This window comes from Anopheles cruzii, chromosome X, assembly GCF_943734635.1.
Source record: "Anopheles cruzii chromosome X, idAnoCruzAS_RS32_06, whole genome shotgun sequence".
Classification (NCBI taxonomy): Eukaryota; Metazoa; Arthropoda; class Insecta; order Diptera; family Culicidae; genus Anopheles; species Anopheles cruzii.
Window position 1 is genome coordinate 1,360,616 of NC_069143.1, and position 26,211 is coordinate 1,386,826.

The 26,211-nt window shown below is 47.2% G+C and overlaps 3 protein-coding genes across 4 annotated transcripts in view; 2 read left to right on the forward strand and 1 right to left on the reverse strand.

Annotated features, from left to right (window-relative positions):
• LOC128274223 (uncharacterized) overlaps positions 1-26,211 on the forward strand; it is a 305,029-nt gene that overhangs the window by 248,281 nt on the left and 30,537 nt on the right. The gene's annotated exons all lie outside the window — the stretch shown is intronic.
• LOC128274233 (uncharacterized) lies at positions 7,477-8,219 on the reverse strand. Of its 2 annotated transcripts, XM_053012365.1 has the most exons (4): positions 8,098-8,219; positions 7,921-8,028; positions 7,713-7,836; positions 7,477-7,635 (listed from the first exon to the last, which is right to left on the reverse strand). In XM_053012365.1, exons 2-4 carry the CDS (start codon positions 8,015-8,017, stop codon positions 7,524-7,526), a joined length of 333 nt encoding a protein of 110 aa, XP_052868325.1. In that variant the 5' UTR covers positions 8,018-8,028; positions 8,098-8,219; the 3' UTR covers positions 7,477-7,523. The 2 variants fall into 2 exon arrangements, with proteins under 2 accessions (XP_052868325.1, XP_052868316.1); XM_053012356.1 differs by lacking the exon at positions 8,098-8,219 and having other exon boundaries at positions 7,921-8,080.
• LOC128275287 (uncharacterized) lies at positions 8,715-11,863 on the forward strand. Its single transcript, XM_053013781.1, has 4 exons — positions 8,715-8,733; positions 9,607-9,908; positions 9,988-11,097; positions 11,272-11,863. The coding sequence occupies exons 1-4, from the start codon at positions 8,715-8,717 to the stop codon at positions 11,821-11,823; spliced, it is 1,983 nt and encodes a 660-aa protein (XP_052869741.1). The 3' UTR covers positions 11,824-11,863.

Below are 26,211 nucleotides of genomic sequence, written 5' to 3' on the forward strand. Positions count from 1 at the left end.
CAAACTGACAACTATTTGGGTGCTGTGCGTTGTTTGCGCAATTCTGTGGGTAAAAAAAGCCCAGATTTATGGAGAGATTTATGGAATTATTGGGTTTTGCATCACCATAATGCATCTCACTCGTAATTCGTGATCATTGCGTCACAATCCATATCCATATCGTTCCGCAAACCATCGTAGTCACCAAGTGAGTTCTGGATATTCGCTAAACTCTAGAGGCCGCTCCGTGGACACCTTCGCTTGAATCTATAGAAGAGGTAGAAACCGAAACGAAGAACGCATTGAAGACTATACGTTGCTTCATGTTTTGAAATCTAGAAAAAAACATTGGCACATTGCATCCGGGGTGGACTCCTTTGAAGGGGATGAAATAAATTTAGAAAAATAAATAAAGAATTTTTGAGTTATAAGCAAATTCCCGTTAGCAGGCCAGAGCAATAAATCAACATCCATTTTATAAAATAAATCCTCAAAGGCTACCATGGCTGCCATTAAAAAAAGCAGCAAAATCTGATCTGCACAATAGACCCTGTGTAAGAAATCCTCTGTAGTCATCCAATTTTTATTTTCTCGGTAGATGGCTGTAGTGATCGCCATCTCTTGAAGTATCGAAGTTATGGTTCTTTCTTTCTAAACGCATAAGAAATCCGCACGGTTCACCTGTTAGTTTTTATTTATCACAGTTATTATTTACCAAGACAAGTCGGTTAGCGGGTGTTAGTTGCCTGGTCGCCTCTGGTCGCCTCTGGGCTGCAACCGTGCGAACTTAACCTCTGCTTGACCGCTGATATCCGACACTGCACGTTGGCATGTTGGAATGTTTATGTTTTGTTGCGGCTCTGCCGGCCTATGCATGTGGCGTCTCTGTCGTTGGCTTCGAAACTGCTTATGACCGCAAGTTCGATCATACATTTTCACGTTTAGACTCGTTGTCAAGCTATAAGCATACTTCACACTCAACAAAATGCTTGCACTGCATTTTGTTTGTTCCATTCGTTTGTGAGTTACAGGGTGTTAACAATGGAAGCCACCTAAAAGAATTTATGAAATTCAAGCAAAAATAATGGACTTCTTTTTAGCCAAACTTGTTAGCCGAAACCCTCGTGTACATTTGCGATTCAGTATGGTTCATCAGATCGACTCACTGAGACTCAGATTTGGTCTGTTGATTCGATTGCTGTGTTGTCCTTGCCTTTGGATTTATATCTTCCCTGAGCGCTTCTTCAAGCAGAGGAGATGAAGGCATTCTAGAATAGTTCCAAATAGGACCCATCCATGACATCCAGAACTGCACGTGTAATAGCACTTACCAACGAAGTAACTGGACACTCATCTAGGTACTGTGCCGTTCCCATCTTGGGATGTTGCTGAGATGACCATTTTTACCGAACATATTGTTGTGCTGAAGTTACCACCAGAATCGGACTCGACTCGCACCTGTTTGATATTATCACGAGCAGTCCCTGGCGGCGGCTCGGTGAGCGTTAGTTGTGGTACAACAGATGACTGATGCCGGCCGATAATGCCCAATACTGACGACTACACCAAACGAGCTCCACGTGTGCTTCTGTTTTCATTTCTGGGATCTGAGATGTTTTCATTTCTCTTTGGACCGATGCCTGTAAAACACTACCTCACCCGAGAGAAAAGCGAAAGAACGATGCCCTGATAGTGCAGAGCAGAGTGAGAATGAAATCTATCCTGTGGCAGACCGAGTGACGTCTAAAGTTCCGAAGCATCGACCGCAGCAACAGCAAACAACCGTATAATACGGTTTCCTAACGAAACTGGTCATCAAGAACCTTGACTAACCGGTGACTAAGCAACCGTTATTGAAAATCTCTTAACCAACCGTCGTATCAACCATCTGACACGCTCGGGCCGAAAATTGCAAAAGTCCAAAGTGTGCACGGTAGAGTTTTCTCACTTTCTTTCTCTCTCTCTCTCTCTTTTTCTCTCATTCGGCCCGTCTTGTTATTGATTTTTTTTTGCTGTGTCTATTAAAGAAATCTGCTGCCGTCCGTGCATCTCCCTGGCAGTACTTATCGTTTCACCTCGACCGCCGCTTGCATTACGGTGAACGGAACAAACACATCACTTTCTCCACGGTAGTTTGGTCTGCACGTGCTTTGATATATTTAGATTTCCCTCCTCGTTTTGATTACGCTCCAAGAGTATAATCAAAGTCCAATAGCATTGGTTCCTAGTATATCCATCGTCCATCCTCCAGGAGTATTGGCTGCGACTAGCAACATGGTTGCGACAAGGTAACGTTCTAGCGTTTGTCCACAAGTCATGTGTACACTTCTTCTTCTCTATTAATTCGTGAGTACGATAACAATTGCCGAAGGAGGCGCTCGGTTTGTCCATTCATCTGTCAGGCAGGCAGCAGCGGTAACGTTCCGTCTTAATGGATGTCACGTCATTATCTCTACTCTACACCTTGCTATCGTAAAGTGGAAATTTGATTTCTTTTCGATTGCCGCTCGCCGGCTCTTCTGCCTCCTCACGGTGTTCCTCAGCAATTATCGAACTCGAAGACCAGGTCCGAGGTCCGCGATCGAGACCCACGGTATTGAGAGAGTAAGATTCGGTGGCCTCGATCGGCAAACTGTGCCAACCAATTCCGTTGCCAATTGAGGCATCCTAAATCTTTTCATCTTTCGCCGTATGAAACAAGCCGTATCGACATGTTTGGGGTTCGCTTGCGTTTGGAATGTTTCGGAATATTTTCACGACTACTATTTGGGAGACATTAGAACCTGGCACAAGCGTTCTGAATGCTGGTTCTTCGTCGCTAGCCCCGCAATCGACCTGCCACAATCTGCTCCTCAAAACATATGGAGCAGCGATTGGCTCGTTCCTCAAGCAATCGCTTGAACATATATATGGGCACGTCTTGGAGAAAGTGAAAACATAAAATCGCGTTAGTAAAATCCGAAATTTGAAGGCCACCCTATCCTATCCCCGCACCAACAACGGGCCATTAAAGCGCTCTCGGAGTTTGTTTATCCGCAACGTGAAGATAGCGGGCCTATTTCCGACACTTACCCGCGAAGTGATCACCAGCTGATTGATGGATGTGGCAAAAAACGGGAAGGCAACGCGGCTGCCAGTGCCATTGAACCTCCTGAACTTCTCCAGCAGTCGGTTTTTTTTTGTTTTGGCTATTACTACAGCATCATCTTCTGCGTTACTACGCTGCTGCATCTGACTGTCTAATGTTGCGATTGGACCAACATCTACCGTAGCCCCGCGCGCGCGCTTGATGATCGTGACTATCGGAGTGAAAACGTTATGCTGCTCTGCGGGTGCGCTGGAGGATGAGAGCGGGAGTCGTTGAATTACTTCAAACGAGTTTCGAAAGCTTGAAACAGAATTTGGACTCTTTGGCGTTCGCAACTTCAAAGGAGACATCACGGAACGAGTTCGGCCGGGGGGTGGGGTGAGGCATATTTCCATGCCATTGGAGCACCGTATCGAAAGCCGGTCATTTTCCGTCTTTTTTAGTTTTATTTTTTCTTCCATGAAGTTCCAGCTTGTTCCACGTCCCAGCGGTGACTGTGGATTTTTTCCGACGGTGGTAGCGGTGGTTGGGGTGCAAAAGGTTACCAATTGTGCTACTACGCGCCAATGTAACGGTAGTTCATTGTTTTTCTGCGTGCTAGGTACTTTCTCCAGCCGCAGCCCTCTGTGCTCCTCCAGAGGTCTCCAGCTTGACCAGGTGCCAATCTCGCAAGCCGCCGTTTATCATGGTTGGCTTCGGCTCCGGCGGACCAGCCATACCAGGCTAGGCTACGCTACGCTACGTCAAAGAGGTTGTACATCACTGTCGAGTGGGCCGGTCGATGGTAAGAGGGTCGACTGTCCGTTATCGTTTTGACGCCAAGCAAAGGGCGGTATTTTTCTCCAACGCCGGGGCGCTGCACGTGTATCCGTTTGCTGCTCCCACAAGAATGGGGCATCCTCTTCGTTGAGGGGTGATAGTTGAACTGTCCGCGGAATTGGGAGAAAGTGGGGCGTTCGATAGGGCGTTTTGCAGTTAATGTTGCAAATGCCTGTCCTTACTACCAAGGCTCCTTACCTGGGTGAGCTGGAAGCCATCGAAACCTTCATTTACTTCGGTTTCATTTTTGGCAGTCCCACCGGGACCACTCTATGCTCGATCGAAGATCGTTGATCGCAGAGCCGCGCGGCTGACCCCGGTGACAGCTGACGATAGGTGCAATGACTTCCTGGTTAGTGTTCAGCCAACGTACCTCATACATTTTCCATGCACGCGCGTCGGTGGCGCGTGTCGGTAAATCCTTTAGCCAGCCAGCTGACACAACCGTTTTCCGCTTCGGCTTCGGTCAGTTGTAACCAATTCCGGACTCGATGTAAAACCACCGGAGGAAGCGGATGAAGCGGGCTGCGCGCCACGGGTGGGCCCCTGGAACGAGGAAACGGAAGAGAAAAACCGGCAACCGTCGGCGCCGAACGTCCAGGTGATTACCTACATTCTGCACCGGATAAACCAGCATCCTTCGGTCGGTTTCTATCTTTGGTAGCTACCATTCGTGCTTCGGTGCCCTAGCTAACCCAACCTACTGCTCTACTGCAGCTGCAGTTAGTTCGCTCAGCAGCAGGTTGGCGCTCTTCGCATTTCCGTAGTGCTCCGGGGAAACTCTCGGCCAAGTTGTCGCCTCGCGATACTCGACGTTGTTTTCGTTGACTCGTTTCCCGTTTTCCGTTCTCTGTTACACGCCACTAGAGAGAGAGAGAAACAGAGAGAAAGAGAGAGAGAAAGAGGCAGAGAGAGAGAAGGAGATATAGAGAAAGTAAGATATAGAAAGAGAAATAATGAAAGAGAGAGTGGGTGAGAGAGAGAGAGATCAAGATTGAAAGGAGTGACCAACAGGGTGCGTGGTGGTACGGGTAAGGCTGAGGGGACGACGTAATGAGCAAAAACCGGTAAGTATTCAGCGCCAGGGTACTTCCCGCCCGGCCGGCCGCGCTGTGCTCGAGGAGCTCTGGGGCCTCTGAATAGGTTACCCGGTAGAGATAATGTCCCGGAGTATGGAGAGAGAGAGAGAGATACATACGCTACACTGAAAGAGCGAAAGAGGGAGATGAGGCGAAAGCGACGTGGGAGATGGCTGCGGCGGCGGCGGGTGCATAGTGCGTGCGTGTGTGAGGTGGCCCTGCCCGGGAGGAAGAATTGTGCACCGAATCGCGGAGTTTGGGTTTGGGGGGCTTAGCTTCCCCCAGCAACTCTCAGCTGGTCATCTCCCCCTCTCCCGTGTGTGTGTGTGGTTTAGTTTTTGTTTCTCTACCTTTCCCCCCACCTCCCCACGTTTTGCCTCGTGAGGTGCGAAGTGCGGAAGTGCTGCTGTTGGGCGCGCTGGTGTCGACGATCGCCGATCGTCTGTGAGCCTGAGAGCAGTAGAAAGGCTATAAAACCGATCGGAAGTGCTGGATATTGCGTTAGTTTCGGTCAGATTATCATCCGGTGTGGTGTCGTTTCCTCGCGATCACTGTGTGTGCCGGAAGCGCAAGGATATTGGCTGGGAGTTTTGGTGTATCTTGGTGTTTCTGTTTGTGTGCGCGCGCACCGGCGTGTGTGTGTTCTGACGGCGGCGGAGTGCCGTGTGTTCTGACGGACTGCAACTGTTATCTGACGCACTAACCATGCGCTTGGTACGTGTGAGTGTTTCTGAGGAGGCTCGTAGAGATCTTCCCTGGACCTAGCTTTACCTAGACCTAGAGTGTAGGCATGCCTGGGGCGATCAGGTTGCACATCATCAATCAACTCCACACCCATAACCCCAAAAACGGCCTCCAAAAGTCGAGTCGTACGGAGTTGTGGAGAACTTCTGAGCTGATTGGTCTGGCCATGGCCGGAAGTTCAATGATATTTCAATGATACTGCCTACCTACTTCTGAGGCAGTTCCGGAAGTACGGTGTCTGTAGCTGTTTTACTGAATAGCTTTACTTGAGCTTTACACTTGGTTACAGGAATAGTGATTCTTCTCCAGATCTCAGGTGTGCTTTTGGAAGTACGCAAATCGAGCATTTTTCATGCTCTGAAATCAACTTTGCCATGCCTGGCCACTTGGCCTGGTTGACATTTATCTGTGCTCTCCTCACACCTTTCGGGCACCCTTCTTATGAACCTGGTCCTTCCATAAGGGCCTTCTGGAGTTCTGGAGTTTCATGCCGGGAAAGTCCGCAGTTTGATTGCGTGACGCAACCTAACAGCAGGGGTGGAGGACTCGCACGGTGAAACCAGCAAACCAGATGAAATGGAAAGTTGTTTAGGTACGGTTTTTCGATGGGATCTGGGATTAATTCGAACGCCACATCGGTCTGGCGACAAAACGGGCTCCAATGCGCCGCCGCCGTCGGGCCCGGGAAAAGAATTAGTGTAATAAATACATAAAAACATTCGGCCAGAGCCGAAAGGAAGGAACTTCCCTATAATCAAACCCTCACAAGCACCTTTTCAATACGTCGAAAATGCACCGGGAAAATACACACAACCACACACACTCACACACACAAACAAGCTTATGGAACGATCAAACGATTGTATCGGTCCGGTTTCGGTCATTAAAATGGTCCGAAACGGGAACATGAGTCTGTTGTACATTCAAACGCAACCCAATCGCACTCATGGGCAGCGATTGGCACCCCCCGCCCCCTCCCCCCCCTTTCGGGGGTTTCCGAATGCGTCCTCCTTCGATTGTTTTCCCATCCGATTTCGCTTTCGGTTCCAAATTTCGGAAGCCATTGTTGGCTCTCGCGGGTGCTCCCGCGGAGGTACCAAAGAACGCGCGAGGTTTCGCTGGAACTGAAGGCGGTACTATGAGGAGTGGGTTCAATGAGGAATGGTTGCCAAGAAGGGGGGGGGGGGGGAATGGCGTTTGAATTCAGATAAACTTTCCATTTTCGAAATATAGCGTGCGCCGCCGCCGTGTATTTGTGTGTTACTTCTAGCGCACTGCTGCGGTTTCATGGAAATCAAGTTGAGCCAGCTCATAATGACGCGACGGATAAGCAAAAAGCGATAAAACGACCGCAGTGTTGGGGGGGGGGGGGGGGGGGGGGGAAGGGGTGCTCGGGGGTTTAGGTGGTGGAACTCGATGGGTTACGCGAAAAAAGAAAACGCTCCGCGCTTCGCGATGGTCGGTGAACCAATTGGCTTTGGGGTGGTGAGCTGATAGGAAAATGAGCTGCGCTCGCCCGCCCGTTGGCCACGCTCTCGATGTGGGTAGAGAGCAGGCGGCCGTGCCCGTGAGATGATCAACCAACGAGGAGATAAGGCGAAGGAGCGCTGGAGCGTGCATGGCCCAATTCATATAGGCCAGACGACGACGACGACGACGAGGAAGTTTCGCAACGGAACAGACCCAGAAGAATGGGTTATTTTCACAGGGTTCGAGCCAGGGTTCAACTCTCCAACCCTACGCCACAGAGGTACACCACAGAAGTACGTCAAGAATCCAATTTATTTCACTTGTTTTTAGCGGTTCGGCTAGCCCTAGACTAAGTTCTCCTCGCTCATCACTGCATGGGGGCAACAGTCGGGGTACGGTTTCGAGTAGTCAGTTTTGCTGATGATGACACCGGGTCCGCCCATCATAACGCCACAGCTGGGAAAAAAAAACCGAAGGAAGCTAGCTTAGTTCTTGACAGTTCGCTCCGAAACCCGTCTGCCGGAAAGCTTTACCCAGCCACACTCAGAGAGTAGCGATCGTCGCAGCGCATTGACTCACAGCGCTCGGGGCGCTGGCGTGATTCCCCGACCGGGAACGTGATCTGCGTTTCTTTGTCGTAACAGTGCCCATCTTGATCTGCAATTTTCCGGAGAAGCAGATATAGGCGCGATTATATGACCAGTCGGCGATACGCGGCGTCGCTTCGTTTCGAACACGTACCAGGACTTTTGGCGTCGGGATTGATGTATACGTACGCCTCGGTGGACAGCACACTGAGAAGCACACCTACCACGGCGAGCGTCACAATACTCTTCATCGTCAAAGGGGCTACGGAAACGTAGAAGCTGTAGAGCTGTAGTAGGATGCTATTCGTTTGAACTCTAGCACGGAACTGACTTGGCGGGTGATTCGGCTGAACCGCGGAAAGCGTGGCGTTGGGTTCAATAAGTTATCGCCACTGCGTTCGCTACGCTTCGAGCGCGTCGAATAATGTTGTTCCAAGCTGCTCGATGTGGAATAGGTGCGGAACAATAAGGGAAGCGGGGACCTACGTGACTGTTGATCCCCGGAACGTTGTTGATGTTAGAAGGGGGTTGGGTTGTTCTAGGAAATGCATATGCGATCATCACGAACCAAAATCGTCTAATCAGTGGAAAGGGCCCACCACCAAGATCTGGATGACTTTGACAGTCCAGTGGGATGGAATAGCCACTTGAGCAGATGGGTCGATGGGTGATTAAAGGGTTTTCGAAACACTCGCTGTGACCATCGCGAGCGACCTTCGATTGTTTACGGGCTCAACCGTTTAATGTCGAATATTTTTGATCGAACTGATTACTTTATTAGGTCTAGGAGTTCATTCTTGCGGTTTTACAAGAGATGGCGTTACTCACTAAATATAACACATATCTTTTTTATGAAATATGTGTTTGACAGCTACTGTCATTACGCATCTAACGCAGTACTGATTGTTTGGTCAAAGTGTAAACAACACCTGTTTTGAGCATCTGAAAATGTCGTGCTTTGTTCTTGGTAAAGCGTTTTTGCGGGGAGTACTTTTTCATTACTGCTTTCATTTTCAGTACTTTCATTACTATTCTTATACCGAATCGTCACTGGTGATGTAAAGGAGTTATTACTTGAATCCTAAACCTGAAAAGGTATGGATACAGCTTGGTGAACCATGTGCACCGTAGCCTAAGCGAAATATTCATTGTGCAACGGTTATACTGTGCATATGGTGGGATATGAAAGGTGTAGTGTACTATGAGCTTTCAGAACCTAATGAAATTATTGAAGGACAATCTCATAAACAACAATTAATGCATTTGAAGCAAAGCTATGTCCATAAAACGACGAGGATGGGATAAAAGACATGAGCAGCTGATTTTTCAACATGACAACGCTCGACCCCACATCGCAAAACCGGCCAAATCCTATCGCGAAACCGGCCAAATCATCGCAAAACCGGCCAAAACCAGCGAAAATGTCGGATGGGAACTGTTTACCCCCACCCCCCCGCTGTATCACCAGATGTTACTCTTTTGGACTAGTATTTGTTCCGTTGCATGATGTAACGATTTGGCAGCACAGGAGTTAACTTATTAAAAATTCTTGAAAAAAGGCTCCCTGAGTGGATCGGTAAAAATAATAAGAAGTTCTATCGACACGGAATCGAGGAGCTACCTAAAAGATGGAAGCCAATACTTTGATTGCGGTAGTCATACGTTTTGTTGTTGTAGTTAGGTCACAAATGTCCAATAAAAACCACAAGAATTAATTCCTAGACCGAATATAAATACGGCCCAGTCCGTTCTTTTAAAGATTACAAAAAAGAGTGAACAAGAAACTGATTATTTTAATCATCGACGCGTGCGCGTCGCGTCTAATACTGCCGTGGAAAAGGAACTAACCATCAGCTACTCTTCCAGCTTACACTCACGTTGCCGGTGGTGGTGATGGCAATCGTGTCCGAGCTGAGTGTAGCATCGGCCGAGGCAGCCGAGCGGCGGCGGCCCCTGTTTCGCCGGGCGAAACCCTCCACGACGCAGGCAGCCACCACCGACGACAGCGAGGGCTCGGAAACGAAGATCAAGACGCCCGGGAAGGATCTCTACACCGTGAGCGACTCGTTTTCGATCGCCGGTAACACTGGAACCGATGCGGCTCCGTCCGGGAGCTTCGCAGCGGATGGCGAAAAACTGTCGGTAGGTTTGCAGCTCGCAACGGTTCAACGCTACGCTCGAAACAAATGCTTTTTCCCTTACGGTACGGTCTCTTCAGCAGTCATTCTCCGAGTACAGCTTCGGCAGTACGAAGCTGTCCGCGGGCAGCGACTTCCACGGAGCGCACGGTTCGGACGAGGAGTCCCCAGGATATGGCGCTGGTTTCAAGAACCACAAGACCAATGGTCTGCTGCCCACGACCTACGCCAGCAACAAGGAGCGCAAGCAGGGCCCGTTTGACTTTCTGGCCGGGGATTACGCCAAGCCCAAAGGATCACTGGGGAACGCAGCAGGAATCCAGCATAGTAACGCCTCTCTGCTCGGTTCGAAGCTGAAGCTGACGCCAACCCTGTCGGCGTCCTCGTCGGCGATTAGCAGCAAATTCTCGATATCACATTCACCAGCAACCAGTGGCAGTAAGGTGAACAGCAAGCTCGCCCATCTGGATGACTCGACCGAGTATGATGTCTACTCCAGCCTGGGACACTCGTCGTCGTCGTCGAAAAGCAAAGTGAGCGGCGCTTCGAGCAAGTATCGCCCGCTCGCGGCCAGTACGTCGTTCACTGCGAGCGGATTGGACGGCAAGGTCAAGAAAGTGCCGTTCAAGTACGAGGACGGGGCCGGCAGCAGTCTGGCAGCAGGAGCGGGCAAAGGAAAAGGGACGAAGACGAAGTTAGCGCTGGAGCACGATGGCGGCAACGTGTTCGGAGGCTTCGAGGAAGCGTACGGCAAGCACCAGCAGCAGCAGCAGCACGGATTTCAGGGCTCCAAGGGCTCCAAGTTCAACTTTGCCGAACCACCCCCGCTCGTCAAGTCGACCCTCAACACCCTGAAACACTTCGGCGAGGGACTGCTAGGTAATGGCCCGGACGGACCGCCGTATGGGTCGGCGTACGAGGTCGACAGCGATGAGTCGGGACTAGTGGGCCTGCCGCCCAGTAGCTTGCACTCAGGGCCGAGCTTTGGCCCGAAATACGGCTCACCGTCGTCCTCGTCGACGTACTTTGGTCATTTCGGTGCCAGCCCGACCGTGGCCGAGAGCCACGAGGTGTCCGGTGAGCGAGCTCCGGGTCTAAAGTCCAAGTTCCCGAAGTCGTCCCTGTCGCTAGCGCCGGGTGGCAAGTTCGCTACCGACTTTGACGTGAAGAACATCAAGCTTACCGATAGTGCCGTGTTCGGAGGCAACCTCAAGTACCCGAAGAACGATCCGTCATCACATCACACGCTCACCACCACCACTAAACACCAGGGACACCAGCCGGGGTTGGGATCACAGCCGTCGCTAGGACACACGGGACACTTGGGCCAGTATCACCAGCAACAGCAGCATCACCAGCAACAGCAACAGCAACAGCACCACCACTACCACGTGCAACACCCACACGCATCACACGCCACAACTGGTAGCATAGACAACCCTAACCCACAGGACTTCCGTCCCAACTTTCCACTACAAGATGTCCGCAATTTGTATCCTGCCGCCCATCTAGGTGCCAGCATCGCGACCAAGGGCCAGATCGAGAGCTTCCTCAAATCGGAGCACGGAGCGAAGCTGAAGGACGAGTCGCTGGTGGGGCAACTGTTGGGCGACCAGTCGTCGGGAGCGGCAGCCTCCCGGCCCGGCCACTATCACCAGCTGGAGCAGACGAAGGAGGACAGCGCGCTCGAGAAGGAGGCGCTTCGGCAGCAGATAGAGTACCTGAAGGCGCAAAGTGCCAAACATCCCGTCGACCTGTCCGGCAACCCGAACCGCCCACCGATCGTGTCCAACGCGCAAAAGTTTCGCCCAGTACGCCGCATCCCCCTGCACGTGCGGCTCGGTGTGAAAGCTCCGTATCCGTTGCCGCGCATACCGCACTTCAACGACCGTCCGTACAGCATCAGCTTCAAGATCTGAAGCCCTGAAGGGACCCAGGTTGCTCCCAGGTGGGCAGGTGGCCCAAAACTCGAGGAATGCAAGCATTTGGTTAGGTTAGGGAGCGGCAGGTGTTACCGTTACCGTTTCCCCGTGTTTTCATTACTTTCGTCTAGCTCGTAGTTCATCGATTTATTTATTTCATCGACCTCTTCGAGGCACTTAGGTAGCGCGCGCGCAGTCGATCGTTTTGGCATCGGCTCCGCTCCGCATTCGAGGCACATAATTCAATAAACAATCGTAATAATGATGATTCTCCAATGACCAACAACAGGGGTTTGTTTCTGGCCAATTCGACTGTAAAAGATTGCGAAGAGGATCTATGCCGTAAGGACAGAGGACGCTGACAACTTAGTCTGGCGGTAACGCATTTCTCGTTAATCGACCTTTGTTGGTGACTGGAGACGTAGATGCAGGAAAACTTTTGCAAGAAAAAACCCTTCGCTGGTTGGTTTTAACGTAACTTAAACATAACTTAATTATTTCCTTATCTAACTTAAGATTATTTGGCTTATTTTCTGACTTATTTACATTTGGTTCAGCAGGTTGGGTAGTTGTGTGTCCTGTTTCCTGAACTATTCTGTTGTTTTGATGGAAATTCTGTGTCAACTTTGCAATGTGTTGGTGGAAAGTGGGGATGTTGCCCATTTTGTGAATGTCTGTTGTTCTGTGCCATGGAGGTAGGTTGAGGATGGTTTTTGGAAATTAGTTCTGGATTGTTTGGAGTTTTTGGTGGTGTGTTTGAGCACAGCTGGACCAGAGGGGGCTGCGTATGACATGATTGGTTTGATTAACGATTTGTAGATAAGGATTTGGTTTATTATTGATAGTTTGGATCTTCTGTTGATGAAACAGTAAGTGTTTCTGAATATTTTTTCACATTTGAACCCTATGCTTTCCATATGTGTTTGGAAGGTTAGACGCTTATCAAGGAGTACTCCTAAATATGTTGCAGATTGTTTCCATAGAATTTAATTTTTGGACAACGGCTTGGGATTCGGCGTTGGCTTGTGCATCTTGTGAAGTACAGGGTGTTTCTTTAACGAGGCATGATTTCATTTGGTTATAAACAAAAAATGGCTGAATATTTGTTATTGGTTCAACATTTATTTGAAGGTTTATTTCTTCCATTTATTTGAAAAACTAAAACAATTTTGGTAAAATGTTTACCACGACTGGCTGATTCGCTCGACCTATTATTGAGTACATTTTCGATTGTATCTGATCCTATTTCGTCAACAGCAACTTGAATTTCGGTCTTAAGGTTTTCAATGGCTGCTGGTATGTTCGCATAACATACTAGGCTGCTCATTAAGTTCTGAGCTTTTTTATCAGAGGGCACTGCTACGAGGCTGATTTTTTTTTTGTGTTATTGGTGCACTCTTCAAATGAACGTATGTGAAGTTTCATTCCAATCGGTCACTTGGTTCTTTTTTTACAAGTCATTTAGTATCGACATGTCACAGTATTTTTCACAATGGAAAAAATCAAGTATCGTGCAGTGATTGAATGTTTATTTTTGGAAGGTTTAAAAGCAAAGGAAAATTATGAACGAATATTGAAAGTATATAAGGACTCTTCACCTTTAATTAGGTGGGTAAAAGAGCAGTTATGAGTTTAGACGTGGTCGTAGTAGCCTTCAAGACAATCCATGTAAAAAAAGTCAAAAAACAGACACAACACCTGAAATCGTAAAACAATACTGGACATCGTTTTTGAAAATCGTCCAATCACTGAAATAAATTAAGTACAAGACCTAGCCAACTCATTGAGCAGTATAACCAATATTTTGACTGAAGTTTTGGGTTCGAGAAAGCTGTTTGCACAATGGGTGCCGCATTTGCTACAAACGCATTATAAAGCATCTTTCTTGACAACATTTTAAGCGTTTTCGATAGGATAAAGTGGATTTTGTGCAATGAATCATCACTAGGGATGAGACTTAGGTCTATCACCATGATCCTGAATCAAAACAATAGGTTAAGAAGTGGTATGAACCTTTTTCTTCAGTTCCGAAACGAGTTTGTCCAGAAATTGCCTTAAAAGATGTTAGCATCAGTTTTGTAGGATGCGAATGGAATTTTGCTGGCGGATTACTTGTAAATTGATAAAGCAATAAATTTCGATTATTTTTGTAACATTTTAGAGCAACTGAAAGCGAAAATTCATGAAAAAAGACCCGGTTTGCAGAAGAAAGACAACCTCTTTCATCAGGGCAACGCTCAGAAGAGCATTTCGAAAATGGCAAAAATCCATAAATTAAAGTTCGAATTGTTGAAGTATCCACCCTATTCACCAGATTTGGCCCCTAACGACTTCCATCTGTTTTCAAACCTAAAAAAATCCTGCGCGTAATGCGTTTTTCATCAAATGATGACGTCATAGCAGCTGTAAAGCATACTGTGACGTGACAAAAATATTGTCGATGCTAAAAGGCTTGTAAAAAAAAAGTAAGTGACCGATTGAAATGAAAGTTTCCATAAGTTCATTTAGAGAGTGTACCAATATCACAAAAAAAAATCAGCCTCGTAGCAGTGCTCTCTGTTGAAAAAGCTCAGAACTTAATGAGCAGCCTAGTAAATATCGGTTGTGGCTGACGCTGTATAGCACGTAGCGCCGTCCTGTTCAAACCAAACGCCGTTCAAGTTCTCAGCTTCAATTTCGTCGAAAAACCAAACAGTCACTCGTTGTGGGTGCATTGGCTTCTCTTGCACGATATGTGGGTTTTCCGAACCACAATACTGCTGATTAACATAGCCACAGAGGTGGAAATGTTCTTCAATGAAATGTGCTTTTGACGAATGATTTGGCGACATACGACTTTGGAAATAAATTTTTAATATTTCCCAGCTTTCTGCAACCAAAATAATATTTTATACATAAATGTCATGAATGAACCTTTCAAACAAATGTTCAACCATTAAAAAATATTCAGCCGTTTTTTGTTTATAACCAAATGAAATCATGCATCGTTAGAGAAATACCCTGTATATGGCCTCAGATTTTGTGTCGTTAATTTTAAGTTTCCATGTCTGGTAATAATTGGAATATTTTTGAAGGACAGCCGTGAGTGCATTTGTCGCTTTTCTCTCTGGTGTTGTCAACCGTGCCCTTGAATGAAGAGTCCCATGTCAAAGCCCACGTTTGCCAGAGAAATTAAATCTCTTTCAAGGGCTTGATGCTCGAGCGCTGGGCAGCCGAAGCGCTCTTTTTACGCTGAACAAGTAAAAACCCAACCGATAAGTTCGACGCGGCTTTTTCTGCATACAACGACGGCTCGTTGTTGCTATGGCAAGCGTTTCTTCAGCGTATGAGCTGCCTAGCGATCTGTTTACGGACTGCAAGAATAGTTTGGCACGCCGACTTGTTAGTTAAAATGGCTTAAGGCGGGATGAGTGATGAGTGGATGAATGAAATTTTATACTGGAGGGCCACACGAAGTGAAAAAAAAAAACGATTTCACGTTAATCTTTAACGTCAAATCGTTTTTGAGTGTGCGGATTCGAATCCTATCATATACGATTTGACATAGGCGGGATCTTTTTGACATGTTTACGCCCGGATTTACGGTTCGTCTGGCCCGCTAGATAGATTTTTTATGGGCCGTATTTATCAGGTGATCAAATGTGTACACCTGTTCTCAATGCTCTTCTTTAGTTCCACTAAATGATGCCGTAAGGAGTAAATTATTTTAAAATCTGTACATCATGGAAAATGACATTTCAGGGCACGCACGCGCGCGTTGTTCCGGGTTTGGTTGGTTGCCGGGTGCTGTAGGTAGGTTGTAGTGCAAGGATCGCGCACTGGGTCGATAACCTACGCAGTCCTTAGGGGGGGAAAAAATACTTACTGTGAATCTGACGTGGTCGGGTGAATTGCGGAGCCTTCGGATACCAATTTAAGTTCGCAACAATTTGGACAATTGGCGGCAAAAGTCCCGGCTAACTTTATTTTACAGTTAACTTTGCGCCAAGGTTCGCTCTCTCGCCCGACTCCCGCCGCCTAGGTCCTGCTTTAACATCGGCTCTCGGTTCGATGTGTCGGCGCGTCAGCATTTTTGCCGTTCATGCTGGTGGTCGTCACTTATCGCGCCGGTTGCTGCTGTCGCGATTGCTTAGTTCTCCTGACCGCGGCATTTTCCGTCGCAGCGCCATCCTCGTTCCGATCGTTGGGTCGGCCACCGTCGCGTCGCGCGTAATTCGATTCGCCGTGGGTCCTGGAGTGACGGTTTTGGCGATCGTTCGGCCCGTGGCCTCACCAGCTTTAGTTGCAGTTGTCGCGCTCGTTTCCGTCCGAAGTTACAGCGTGTGTATATCTTGAGCTGTTAGTGTCAGCATTTTGAAATACATTTTATTATTCTGCTGAAAAGTATTGTGTTTGACGCATGATGACGCAAAGTACAAACTTGATGATTTAATAAAAAATTAAAGAATAATTAAAAAATTTAAAAGAAAATTTAATTTTTCATTTTCATCGTTGATTTTCAAAGTTCTTTTTAGAAACGAGCATGAACGACAGATTGATTATTGCTTCGGTTCCATCACAATTATTCGTCAGCGCTGCGAGTGTAAGAGGCATGCATTGCTGTACGTCGCGATCACCGATTTTCGACACTGCCTTCGACGACGATTTACTTTACCGTCTTTTAATCTTTACTAATCAGCGATCGTAACATACGGCAACTCGACTCCTATGCAATGAACTGCACTAAACTAAGATAACCCCCAAATAGAACGACGGTTGCATGAACCTGGAAGATCGGAAAGTATAGTTATGTGCCATGTGCCAAGCCTCTTCACACCATCACGCATCACATAAACAAAGAATGCGGGTGATGCAAAATCATAACCCAGCCAGATGCAAACGGAAACGCGACCACGAAGTAGCGACGCTGAATTCAGCCATGTACATTCCGGACCGGCAATGTTCCTTACTCTTCCCGCCGTGTTGGATTCCTTCAGTCCAGGACCGCTGACGTCAACAAAAAAAAACGAACGATCATGTACAGTGGAAACCGTTCGACACAGCGACACGGCGTCGAGCCGCTCAGTTCTGCTACAGCCTTCAATCGCAGCGGTCGTAATCGGTGGGCGGTTCGGGTTGCCGAACAGGTCCACCGGGTGCTTGGCTTCTTCTCGAGCGCGCTGTCCTCCTTCGTCTGCTCCAGCTGGTGATAGTGGCCGGGCCGGGAGGCTGCTGCTCCCGACGACTGGTCGTCCAACAGTTGCCCCACCAGCGACTCGTCCTTCAGCTTCGCTCCGTGCTCCGATTTGAGGAAGCTCTCGATCTGGCCCTTGGCCGCGATGCTGGCACCTAGATGGGCGGCAGGATACAAATTGCGGACATCTTGTAGTGGAAAGTTGGGACGGAAGTCCTGGGGGTCCTGTAGTATGTCTATGCTACCAGTTGTGGTGTGTGATGCGTGTGGGTGTTGCACGTGGTGCTATTGCTGCTGCTGCAGCTGGTGATACTGACCCAAGTGACCCGTGTGCCCTAGCGACGGCTGTGACCCCAACCCCGGCTGGTGTCCCTGGTGTTTAGTGGTGGTGGTGAGTGTGTGATGTGATGACGGATCTTCGTTCTTCGGATACTTGAGACTGTCCCCGAACACGGCACTATCGGTAAGCTTGTGTAACGGGATACTGAAAATCTGAAAACTCGCAGCTGAAAGAACGGGGTTACAAAAATTAGCGGGCAGAACCGCAGCTGGAAGCCGAACGGCCGATCGCCGATGTTGCTGGCCGTCTGGGGATGTTGGTGCCGGTCGGCGTCTCTGCGTGGGGGACAGGACGCTCATCACACGACCCGCAATTGTGGTGAGTAGGATCGTTTCAACTCCCCCTCCCTCAGTGAAGCTTCACGGACGGCTTCACGGAAATAGCATCAAGCTGGTAGGTGCGGTGGCGTGGTGGTTCGGACTCGCAACGCAACGGGGCTAGATGACCGTGTTCCTCCAGGGTATTGCTGCTGTAGTTTGGATCCTGATTTTAATTGTATAATGTGTATTTTTTTCACTTTTATATTACTCGAACTAGGTGACTTTCGTGCACTGAGCTATCCTTAATTTCTTGCAGCTCGTGCCCGTGGGTTGATAGTATCACGTGTCGCCTTCACGTTTGCAACACGATATCTTGCCTCGGAATCCTAATACCGAGACTGTTATTATACCACATATAATGAGTAGGGACGTGGTGGTCATCGACGGATTTTCTAACGGGGCGTATTTGAGGTTCTCTAAGCTAAATTGTCCCTCGTCTAGCGTTCTTACGTCGATTCCTATGTCAAACAAATTTTTGTTCGATATAAATTCGTATTTCGATTCGTTTATAGGAGGTATTTTGCTATTTTGGATTACCTCTGGCGTGAATTTGGAGAAATTCAACTCCTTTATTTCTGGTAGAATGTTGGTGGCTCCTCTTCTTATAATCGTAGAACGTTATTACTACGTTGTCCGTTCTCAGAATCATCTGCCATGATATTTGTATTTTCCCTGTGCCAATAATTTCTAATTCGGTTACATTGGCCTCTTGGGTAATTTTTACCTTTGTCCTGGAGGGTGCTACGTATAGCCACTCATTCCTATTAATTGTTGCTATCCAGGTATCTCTGGTGGCTTTAACTATTTTGGTTGTACAAGCGTTCGAGTTGTTAAAGAAGTACAATCCTGAGAGGCAATATTATCTGTCCTCAATATATCTGTCCTTAATGTTTCCTGTGGGGTTTCCAACTGACAGATCCTCGTATCGCCAATCTTATGACATTTCTCGTATTCTGCTAAGGTTGCCATGTATCCCGTTTCGGTTTTTCTGTCTAGAATCATGATGGGTTTGGCCATTTCGGAAAGTGTTATAATTGATCCTTGTACCCCAGCGGATAGCATACCGTGGAGTGATTCAAAAGTTACCGTTTTTACTAAAGGGACGCGTAAATGTATTATTGCTTCTCCTTTTATGTTAGTTTGTACGGTGTATTCCAGGCCTTGAAGCAATTCCGGGAATATTCTTGTCCGGTTAATATGGTTAGAATCAAATTTTGTTTACCTTTTATACTGTCGGTTAATTGGGAAATCCACTCTCCAGTTTCTAGTAGCTCCTCTTCAACATTTAGTATCTCCCTTATCCCATCTGTGAGTTGCAGCTTTGACTCGACCTCTTTTGCGACTGTCTCCGTATTTTGCTGGATCCATTTTAGTTTTTCGTCAATGCGATTTGACGCATTTGCTACCATGTCGTATATCGAGTCTGTTGCTGATGTCTCCAGTCGCACTTGGTGTTTTAGTGTCTCTTCGTTTCCTCTTAGTCTGTCCATATTTTCGTCTATCCTTCGTCGGTCATCTGAGTCCATCACCCCGATACACGACCAGACATTTCTTTTATTAAGTCTTGGGAAGAAGTCCCTTACATAGTTTTGTATCGAACTCAGTGTATTGAAAGTAGCTTCTAGATTTCTCATTACCAAGCAGCAATTGTTCAAGTTAAGTTGTCTTGCTAAGTCTTGGCGTGAGTTCGAGTACATTCTTATAGCGGTGTTCAAGTATTGGATATGTTGGTCAATGGGTTTTGTGGCGAGGGTTAATTGGAAATTAACCGTGCCTTGTCTAATTAGAGTGTCTCCTAAGCTGTCAATGTAAAGTCTTGAAGGTTCGTCCGCTTTTGTAACGATAGAGCTAACTATTAGCATTCTGAAACGAGATAAAAGGTTTTATTATTCATTCAATAAATTTCTTAAGCCTATTATTATGTACTCTTTCAATTTTTTCCCCTATTCTTATTATTGTTGTCTGTTCGCTTGGGAGGTCAATGATGGCGTAAGGACCTTTCCAAAGGCTTTGCAGTTTTTGTCCCACTTCTGTCGGGTTTGCTTGCAATAGTACTTGTTCGCCCCACATGAGCTGCCAGTCATTTGCCGATTTATCATATTATTCTTTCCGGTATGCTTTGGATTTCATAAGATTTTTGCGGGCTATCTTATGAGTTATGGGTTTATTCGTTCAATACAGCTTTTTAAAAAAGCAAACTGCCGCGCACATTCACTAGCCGATTAAGACTGAGGAAAAGAAGCCATGCCAAGTGCGCGATTGCCCTTAGTAGCCTAGGAAGCGCTAGCCTAGCCGTTCTAGCCGTTGTCACCCTATTGGTGCGCAACCGTGGCGTGACGCGGTTAAAGTGTTTAGGCTAGCTGTTTCGCGGGCGCGCTCTGTGCTACCCTTTAAGCGTCTTTGCAATCGGTTCATATTTTCAAGATCGTTAAATCCAGCATCTTGCAGAGTTTGTTCGAAGGCTGGCTTAAATCTAGGCCATTCTCTAGATTTACCATCGAAGTGTAAAGGGATCTTTCCGTGTTCTTTCGAACTCCCCAGGGTTCTTTCGTGACAACCTGGTATCCGGGATTGGTGAGCATCCGAAAGCTATCGCCAACTCGGACCAGGCGGAAAAGAGTTATATAGTCAGTTATATTTCGGGTTCTGAAATAACGAGTCACTTGCTTCGCTGATCAATGTAGACTATTATAAGCGATAATAGGTCATTCACACGGCTATAGTAACTACTTAGACTCTCTGAATGCGATTTCCTAATCGTAGTCAACTCATAATCTAATGTTTTAACACATCGTTCAAAAAGTCCCGGGACTAACTATGAAAACTATTTATTATTCATCAACATAATCTCCTTAAAGTGTAATACAATCATTCCACACTTCTCCAACTATTCAAATCCATGTTTGTAGAACGGTTTGTCTTTTGACTCAAAATGACCCTCAGTAGCAGCGATCAGCTCCTCATTCGAGCCATATCTTTTTCCCTGGAGCATCTTTTTGAGATCCGTAAAGAGCCAGTAGTCGCTAGGTAAGTACGGAGGATGAGGAAGCAGTTGAAAGCCTAATTCGTTGAAGTTAATCATCGTTTTGATTGAACTGTGCTATAATGGCTTTTGTTCCAATGTGCGCAAACGCGGCACCCATTTGAAAAAAACTACTTCCGAACCCTGGAATATGAATTGCATTATTAGTGCCATCTCTATGGTAGTCCCGGGACTTTTTGAACGATGTGATAAGATCTCGTTTGTCTTTATAGTACAAAAGAAGAGTTCTCTTTATATCTTGCCAATCGCATCCTATGTTATTCGCATTTAAAACGTCGGCTGCTTCTCCGATAATCTTTCGCCGTATGGTACGTTCTAAGAGGGCGAACTGTGGAGAATTTGCTGGCAACCCTCTGTACATTTAAAAAAATTCGTACACTTCCGTAAACCAGTTCAAGTTCTGTTCCAGTTCCACTAGGTTCTGAGTCCAAAATCGATCGTTATTTTGAGTGCTTCTACCAATGCCATGATTGCAGCACTTGAAGAGTCCCTTTGAACATTCAAATCCTTAACGGAACTCGTTCATTGTGCTCGTGCCGCCTTTGCTTTATCATCAGTGGCATTTGATGCAATTGAAGGGTTGCGTCTTTGGCGGCAGTCCGGTGAGCTTTGCGCAGTCCAGGTGGAACCACCTGTCGCACTCGTCACATTGGACCATGTGCGTATCTGTCTCGTCGGACTTTTCGCACAAGCGGCAGTGTCCGACATTTTGGTTAGTTCTAAACTTAGTTCGAGGGGAGTAAAAAGGGCTCTTACTACACGTAAACTGTGCTACTGGTATCGTAGTTCCTGCTCTTGGATACTCTTCAGCAGGTTCGCTGAAAGAGTTCGTGGAGGTCTGCTGGTTCGCCGCCTCGTATGTGGGAGGAAAGTTTCTTCCTTCTCAGGGTTTTTTTTCAAGTTAACCTCTGTTCGTACTTTTTTAATTTCGAGGTAAATTTCTCTCTGGAGCCACCAAGGGGTCCAGTTATGGGTTTATTCGGAACGATGTAGCTTTTTATTGAAGCAAACTGCCGCGCACATTTTACACATTAACTGCCTGATCGAGACTCGGGCATTGCAAATGTGGTTTGTACGGATGCACTTTACTTACGTTAAGTAATGTAGCATAGGGTGAATCGCGAGCGGGTTTAAGATGTTCTCCGGGATGTCGCCGCGTCGTCCAACTAGATGTAAACTCTGCTGTCGCGTGATCTCCGGTGATATCCTGTTAACCACTTTGTGTTACACTCGCGAGATTCCCACTTCTGACACCAGTTAGGGGTCGGAGATGGGTTTACTTCCTTGGAACGATTCCGTCGAAGTGATGCCAACCCAGTGGGAAGGAAGTCAATCTCGGAAGGAAACCGAACAAAGGTACCAAAAATTTCTTTCTAATGGGATAAAGAAAAAGCCGACTCGTGGTTGGACACTTTCTCTTCTATCGCTTGATTTGATGGTGCTAGTTTTTTTCTCTCGATTTGCATCTTGCCCTATCTCCTCTTTACTTATTTGTTTTTCTTCCTCTGATTGATCCTTCAATATTGGTGCGACGTAAACGTCTAGCACGGCTATCTTTGTCACTGGACGATTGAATATCCTGTTCGCTACCTTGAGTCTCACTGACCTTACTTGTTTGTCGATGCCTTGCGACACTTCGATAACCTTGCCTTTCATCCAATCGCCCCGTCCGTTGGTTATGTCTGATATTACTACGATATCACCTACTCTAACGGGCTCTGTCTTTTTGTTCCATTTGGGGCGTTGGGCGATGAGCGGTAGATATTCTGCTTGCCAGCGGTTCCAAAAGTATCTCCCCTAGTGAACCGCTAGTCGCCAGTGATTATCTCTGTATTTGTTAGTTTCGAAATTGAACGGTATCGAAAGATTCCCTGGTCTTCCGATTAGAATGTGGAATGGTGTCAGAGCCTCGTCTTCTTCGTGAGACAGGGGGATGTGAGTTGAGGAGCGGGAGTTTAAGTAAAATTCTGCCTGAATAAGAGCCCCTCGTAGAATGTCTACTGTAGGCAGTCTGTCGCTACGTACAATCATTTTGCTCAAATTATTTTGTATGACACGAATTAGTCCTTTCTTTATAATTCCATTGGAATAATTTTTTTTTTAAACTCAATCAGATTGGTTTCCTTGTATAATTCTTTGTACACATTCTGTTGCTTTCTCTGGCTCGCTCGTTGTTTCTCTTCACTTAAATTAGTTCCTTTAATATTATAATATAGTTCCCAGTGGTCCCTTCATGCTGCAGCAATTGAACGATTAAAATTCACGTCCTCTTCGGTGGTCGGTTCATTTGCGAAGGACCTATCCTAAGGACTCTCGATCCTTGGAATATTTCCCCGAAGTGGAAAATACTTACTTCTAAATCACCTTGTGCGATCGGACTGACGAACCTAACTCGAGTAAATGATCTTACACGTCGAGTGTTCAACTTAACAATCAATCGGCACGCGGCGTTTTTTTTGCCTTCTCTAGAGGGTAGATGAGGTGAAAAGAGTGTGCCTATGCCTGAAGTTCTCTCTGTTCCTCTGGCGCCCTTGAGTATCCCTCTCCGATTTCTTTCTAATCCCTTGCGTACCCCTTTCTTTCTTCCCCAAACTCCTCTCCTTTTCTTTCGTAGCTGGAAGGGGGACGCGAAATCGGATTTGGTTTTTTCATGAAAGTATTAGCTTTATTATTTCCTTTCCGTTTTTTTTTCATTGCATGATGGGAATCAATCCCACGTTTACCCCCCGTCTAGGGTCTCGTGGTGGGGGGGGGGGGGGGTCCCGTTCTTCCGGCTCCGGCAGCCAAGGATCATTCTCTGGGGGGTTAAAGCACCGCTCCCACTCCGGGCCGCTCATCCACCTTGCGATTGCAAGGCGGGTGTCCCACGTGGTGTGCTGGTGGTCTAGGATGACCCGCTGTCGCCTCTGGAGGCGACGGAGTGTTGCCTGGTCCTGGTGGTCCTTGTTTGTTTGTCCTTGTTCTGTTATATAAAAAATCTGTTATATAAAAATTACATTTATCGTTTACAAGTAACCTCGCTAAACGAGTCTTATTTATTATTCTTTTCTTCATAGAGTGATCAAACACTTGAAGTCACAATAAGCAATCCCCCGTAACTAGTGTTAATCCCACGTTTCCCCTCCAAGGGTTTCGCGGGGGGGTGGGGGGTGGGTTTGGCTCTTCTACCTCTTTGACCCTCATCCTCTAGTCCCATCTCTCATCATCCAAGGTGCCCGGATTCTCCGGGGCCTCCTCGTCCTCCTCTTAGGGTTTCCTCTTCGCCGTCTATGATGAGACGGCGGTAATCGCCGTCAGACATCAGACGTGCGATTTGGAACCTAGTCCTCCAGTCGGTGGATGGGTCCATTAGTAGGACCCATCGTCGTCGCCGTAGAGTCCGCGCCAGCGACTCTATGGCTCTGAGGAGCCATCCTTCGGCGCGGACCCTGGCTTCCATGTCGGCTTCTCGGAGCATGGCGGCTTGCAGGGCGGGCGGTGGCGTGTCCGGCGGCTTCTCGGCTGCAGGGCGGGCGGTTGAATGGTTATCGGATGACCATTCCTTCATATTTAATACTCAATTTTTCGTAAGCAATTGCTCCTCCTCCGACCTCCGTTGCTTCTACAAGTTCTTCGTCTGTGCAAATTTGTCCCGTGGTGTTTTGACGGGGTGGCGCAATGTTTTTCCTGCTTCCTTCGGCGGTGCAGCATGGGTCTGGCGCAAAAATCGGTGCTGGGTTGCAGGAACGGCTCGTGCCGCGGGGTGTGTGTCACAACAGTGCAACTTGACTTCGTGGCGAGCGCCTTTTTTCGCGCCTAATTGAGCTGGCTCGTCGGTGCTTTCCGTCTCGGACCGTAGTGTCACCTTCGATTTTTCGCGTTCTAATGCGAAGGACCTTCCCTAAGGACTCTTGATTCTTGCAATGATGGCTTGCTATGACTTGATGCCTTGCTATGATTGGAGAAAGAGGCCACGCAAAGTGTGCGATGGCCTTTTATAGTCTAAGAAGTGCTAGCCTAGCCGTTCTAGGCGTTGTCACCCTATTGGTACGCAGGCTCGCGTACTCTCCTGGCTAATTGCCCGAGTGGCATTATGCTATCTTTTCCTAACGTCGAACTCGAACAAATGATCTCACCCGTCGAGGGTTCAATTTTAACAATCAATCTGCGAGCGGCGTAGCCGCTTTCTTTATTTAACGTACTATGCCGTACCATACAACGTACCATAATTTTGGTCGCCCTCAGTACACGCGTACGTTATTAATTCCCCTTTTGCTCTAACGCTTCTCTCCCTTACGAAAAGCTTGACCTTGTTGTGCCCGCGGTAGCGGGACACTTTTCGGATTCGATTGGAACACAGGTGTTGTCGCTTTTGCGTTCAGTCAAAGACTGGTTTATTGATTATTGACGATTGCATTGGAAACATTCTGCATTGCACCGATTGCATGGGAACGCAACCTGACGCCAGCCGCGTGACGGCGTAGCTTCGGTCGTGAGATACCCGCTCATGTTGCGTTCCCAGGGTGTCATCGCGGCACCTGTTCTATCGCTGCGTTTGCAGTTCACACGCTCCACCACACGCCTCATTTTTCTTTTTCTAAATTTTGAACTGTAGTTGAAAAATTTAGTTTAAGTGTGAAATTTTCTAATTCTGTCCTTGTGTATAATTTCTTTTTTATTGTTCACGCATATCTCTACATTGGGATGCCTGTCTTGTTCTATTGTGAATGGTCCGTAATATTTAATAATGACGTACACTCGGGGTATGGTTTGAAAAATGAATTTATTATATCAAAACCGCACTCCGACTGTACGTGCAAGTCAAAACTGGACACCGTCGACTGCGTTGCTGGCTTATTTGTACTGCCTGGTGGTGTTGATGAACTGGTGTGTCAGGCTAATCGCTGACTGTGCGGCGGGGTGCTCGTCAGCTGTTCGGACTGTCCAGGTCGCGACCGGATGTAACCCGAGTCTGGCCCGTTAGCCGCTCCAGTCGTACGATGTTTCGTAATTATTTGTTGTCTAATTTAGTGGAGTTCTCTTTCCTGATCATAATTTTATCTCCTGGTTGGAAAACAACTGTATCCCTGTTTTGGTTTGCTGTGCTTGTTCTTTTGTTTTTCCGTTCTATTAATTTGTTTCTCACTTCTAACTGTATTTTCTGTAATTTAAATTTTAATAGTTTGCTATCGTCGTCTATGTTGGTCAGAGGATCTGTTTCGCTTATTTCAGATAAATTCGATGGTAGTGTGCATTCTTTGCCAAAAACTAATTCGAATGGGGTTCTGTATGGTATCCACGCGGACCAACTATCTGGTTTGTTTTCGGAGTAAATTCTGATGTAATTCCCAAGAGATTTATGCGCATTTTGTAAGGCACCGATCGATTGGTGGTGGTATGCTACTGAATTGAGCTTATTGATGTTTAGAAGGGTGCATATGTCTTGCAACAACTGGATGGCTGTTGCAATCTTGAGCTGGAAGGCCGTTGTCGGTGGCCGAGGGTCGCGAACCTGAAATCTTCGGATAAT

Coding starts and splice junctions, on each gene's coding strand:
- LOC128274233 (XM_053012365.1), bottom strand. CDS start 8,017: ATGAAGAGTATTGTGACGCTCGCCGTGGTAGGTGTGCTTCTCAGTGTG. Junction 7,837..7,920: donor TCCCGACGCCAAAAGTCCTG/GTACGTGTTCGA, acceptor GGAAAATTGCAG/ATCAAGATGGGCACTGTTAC. Junction 7,636..7,712: donor TACTCTCTGAGTGTGGCTGG/GTAAAGCTTTCC, acceptor TTTTTTTCCCAG/CTGTGGCGTTATGATGGGCG.
- LOC128275287 (XM_053013781.1), top strand. Junction 9,909..9,987: donor CGGATGGCGAAAAACTGTCG/GTAGGTTTGCAG, acceptor TCTCTTCAGCAG/TCATTCTCCGAGTACAGCTT. Junction 11,098..11,271: donor TCAAGCTTACCGATAGTGCC/GTGTTCGGAGGC, acceptor CAGCAACAGCAA/CAGCAACAGCACCACCACTA.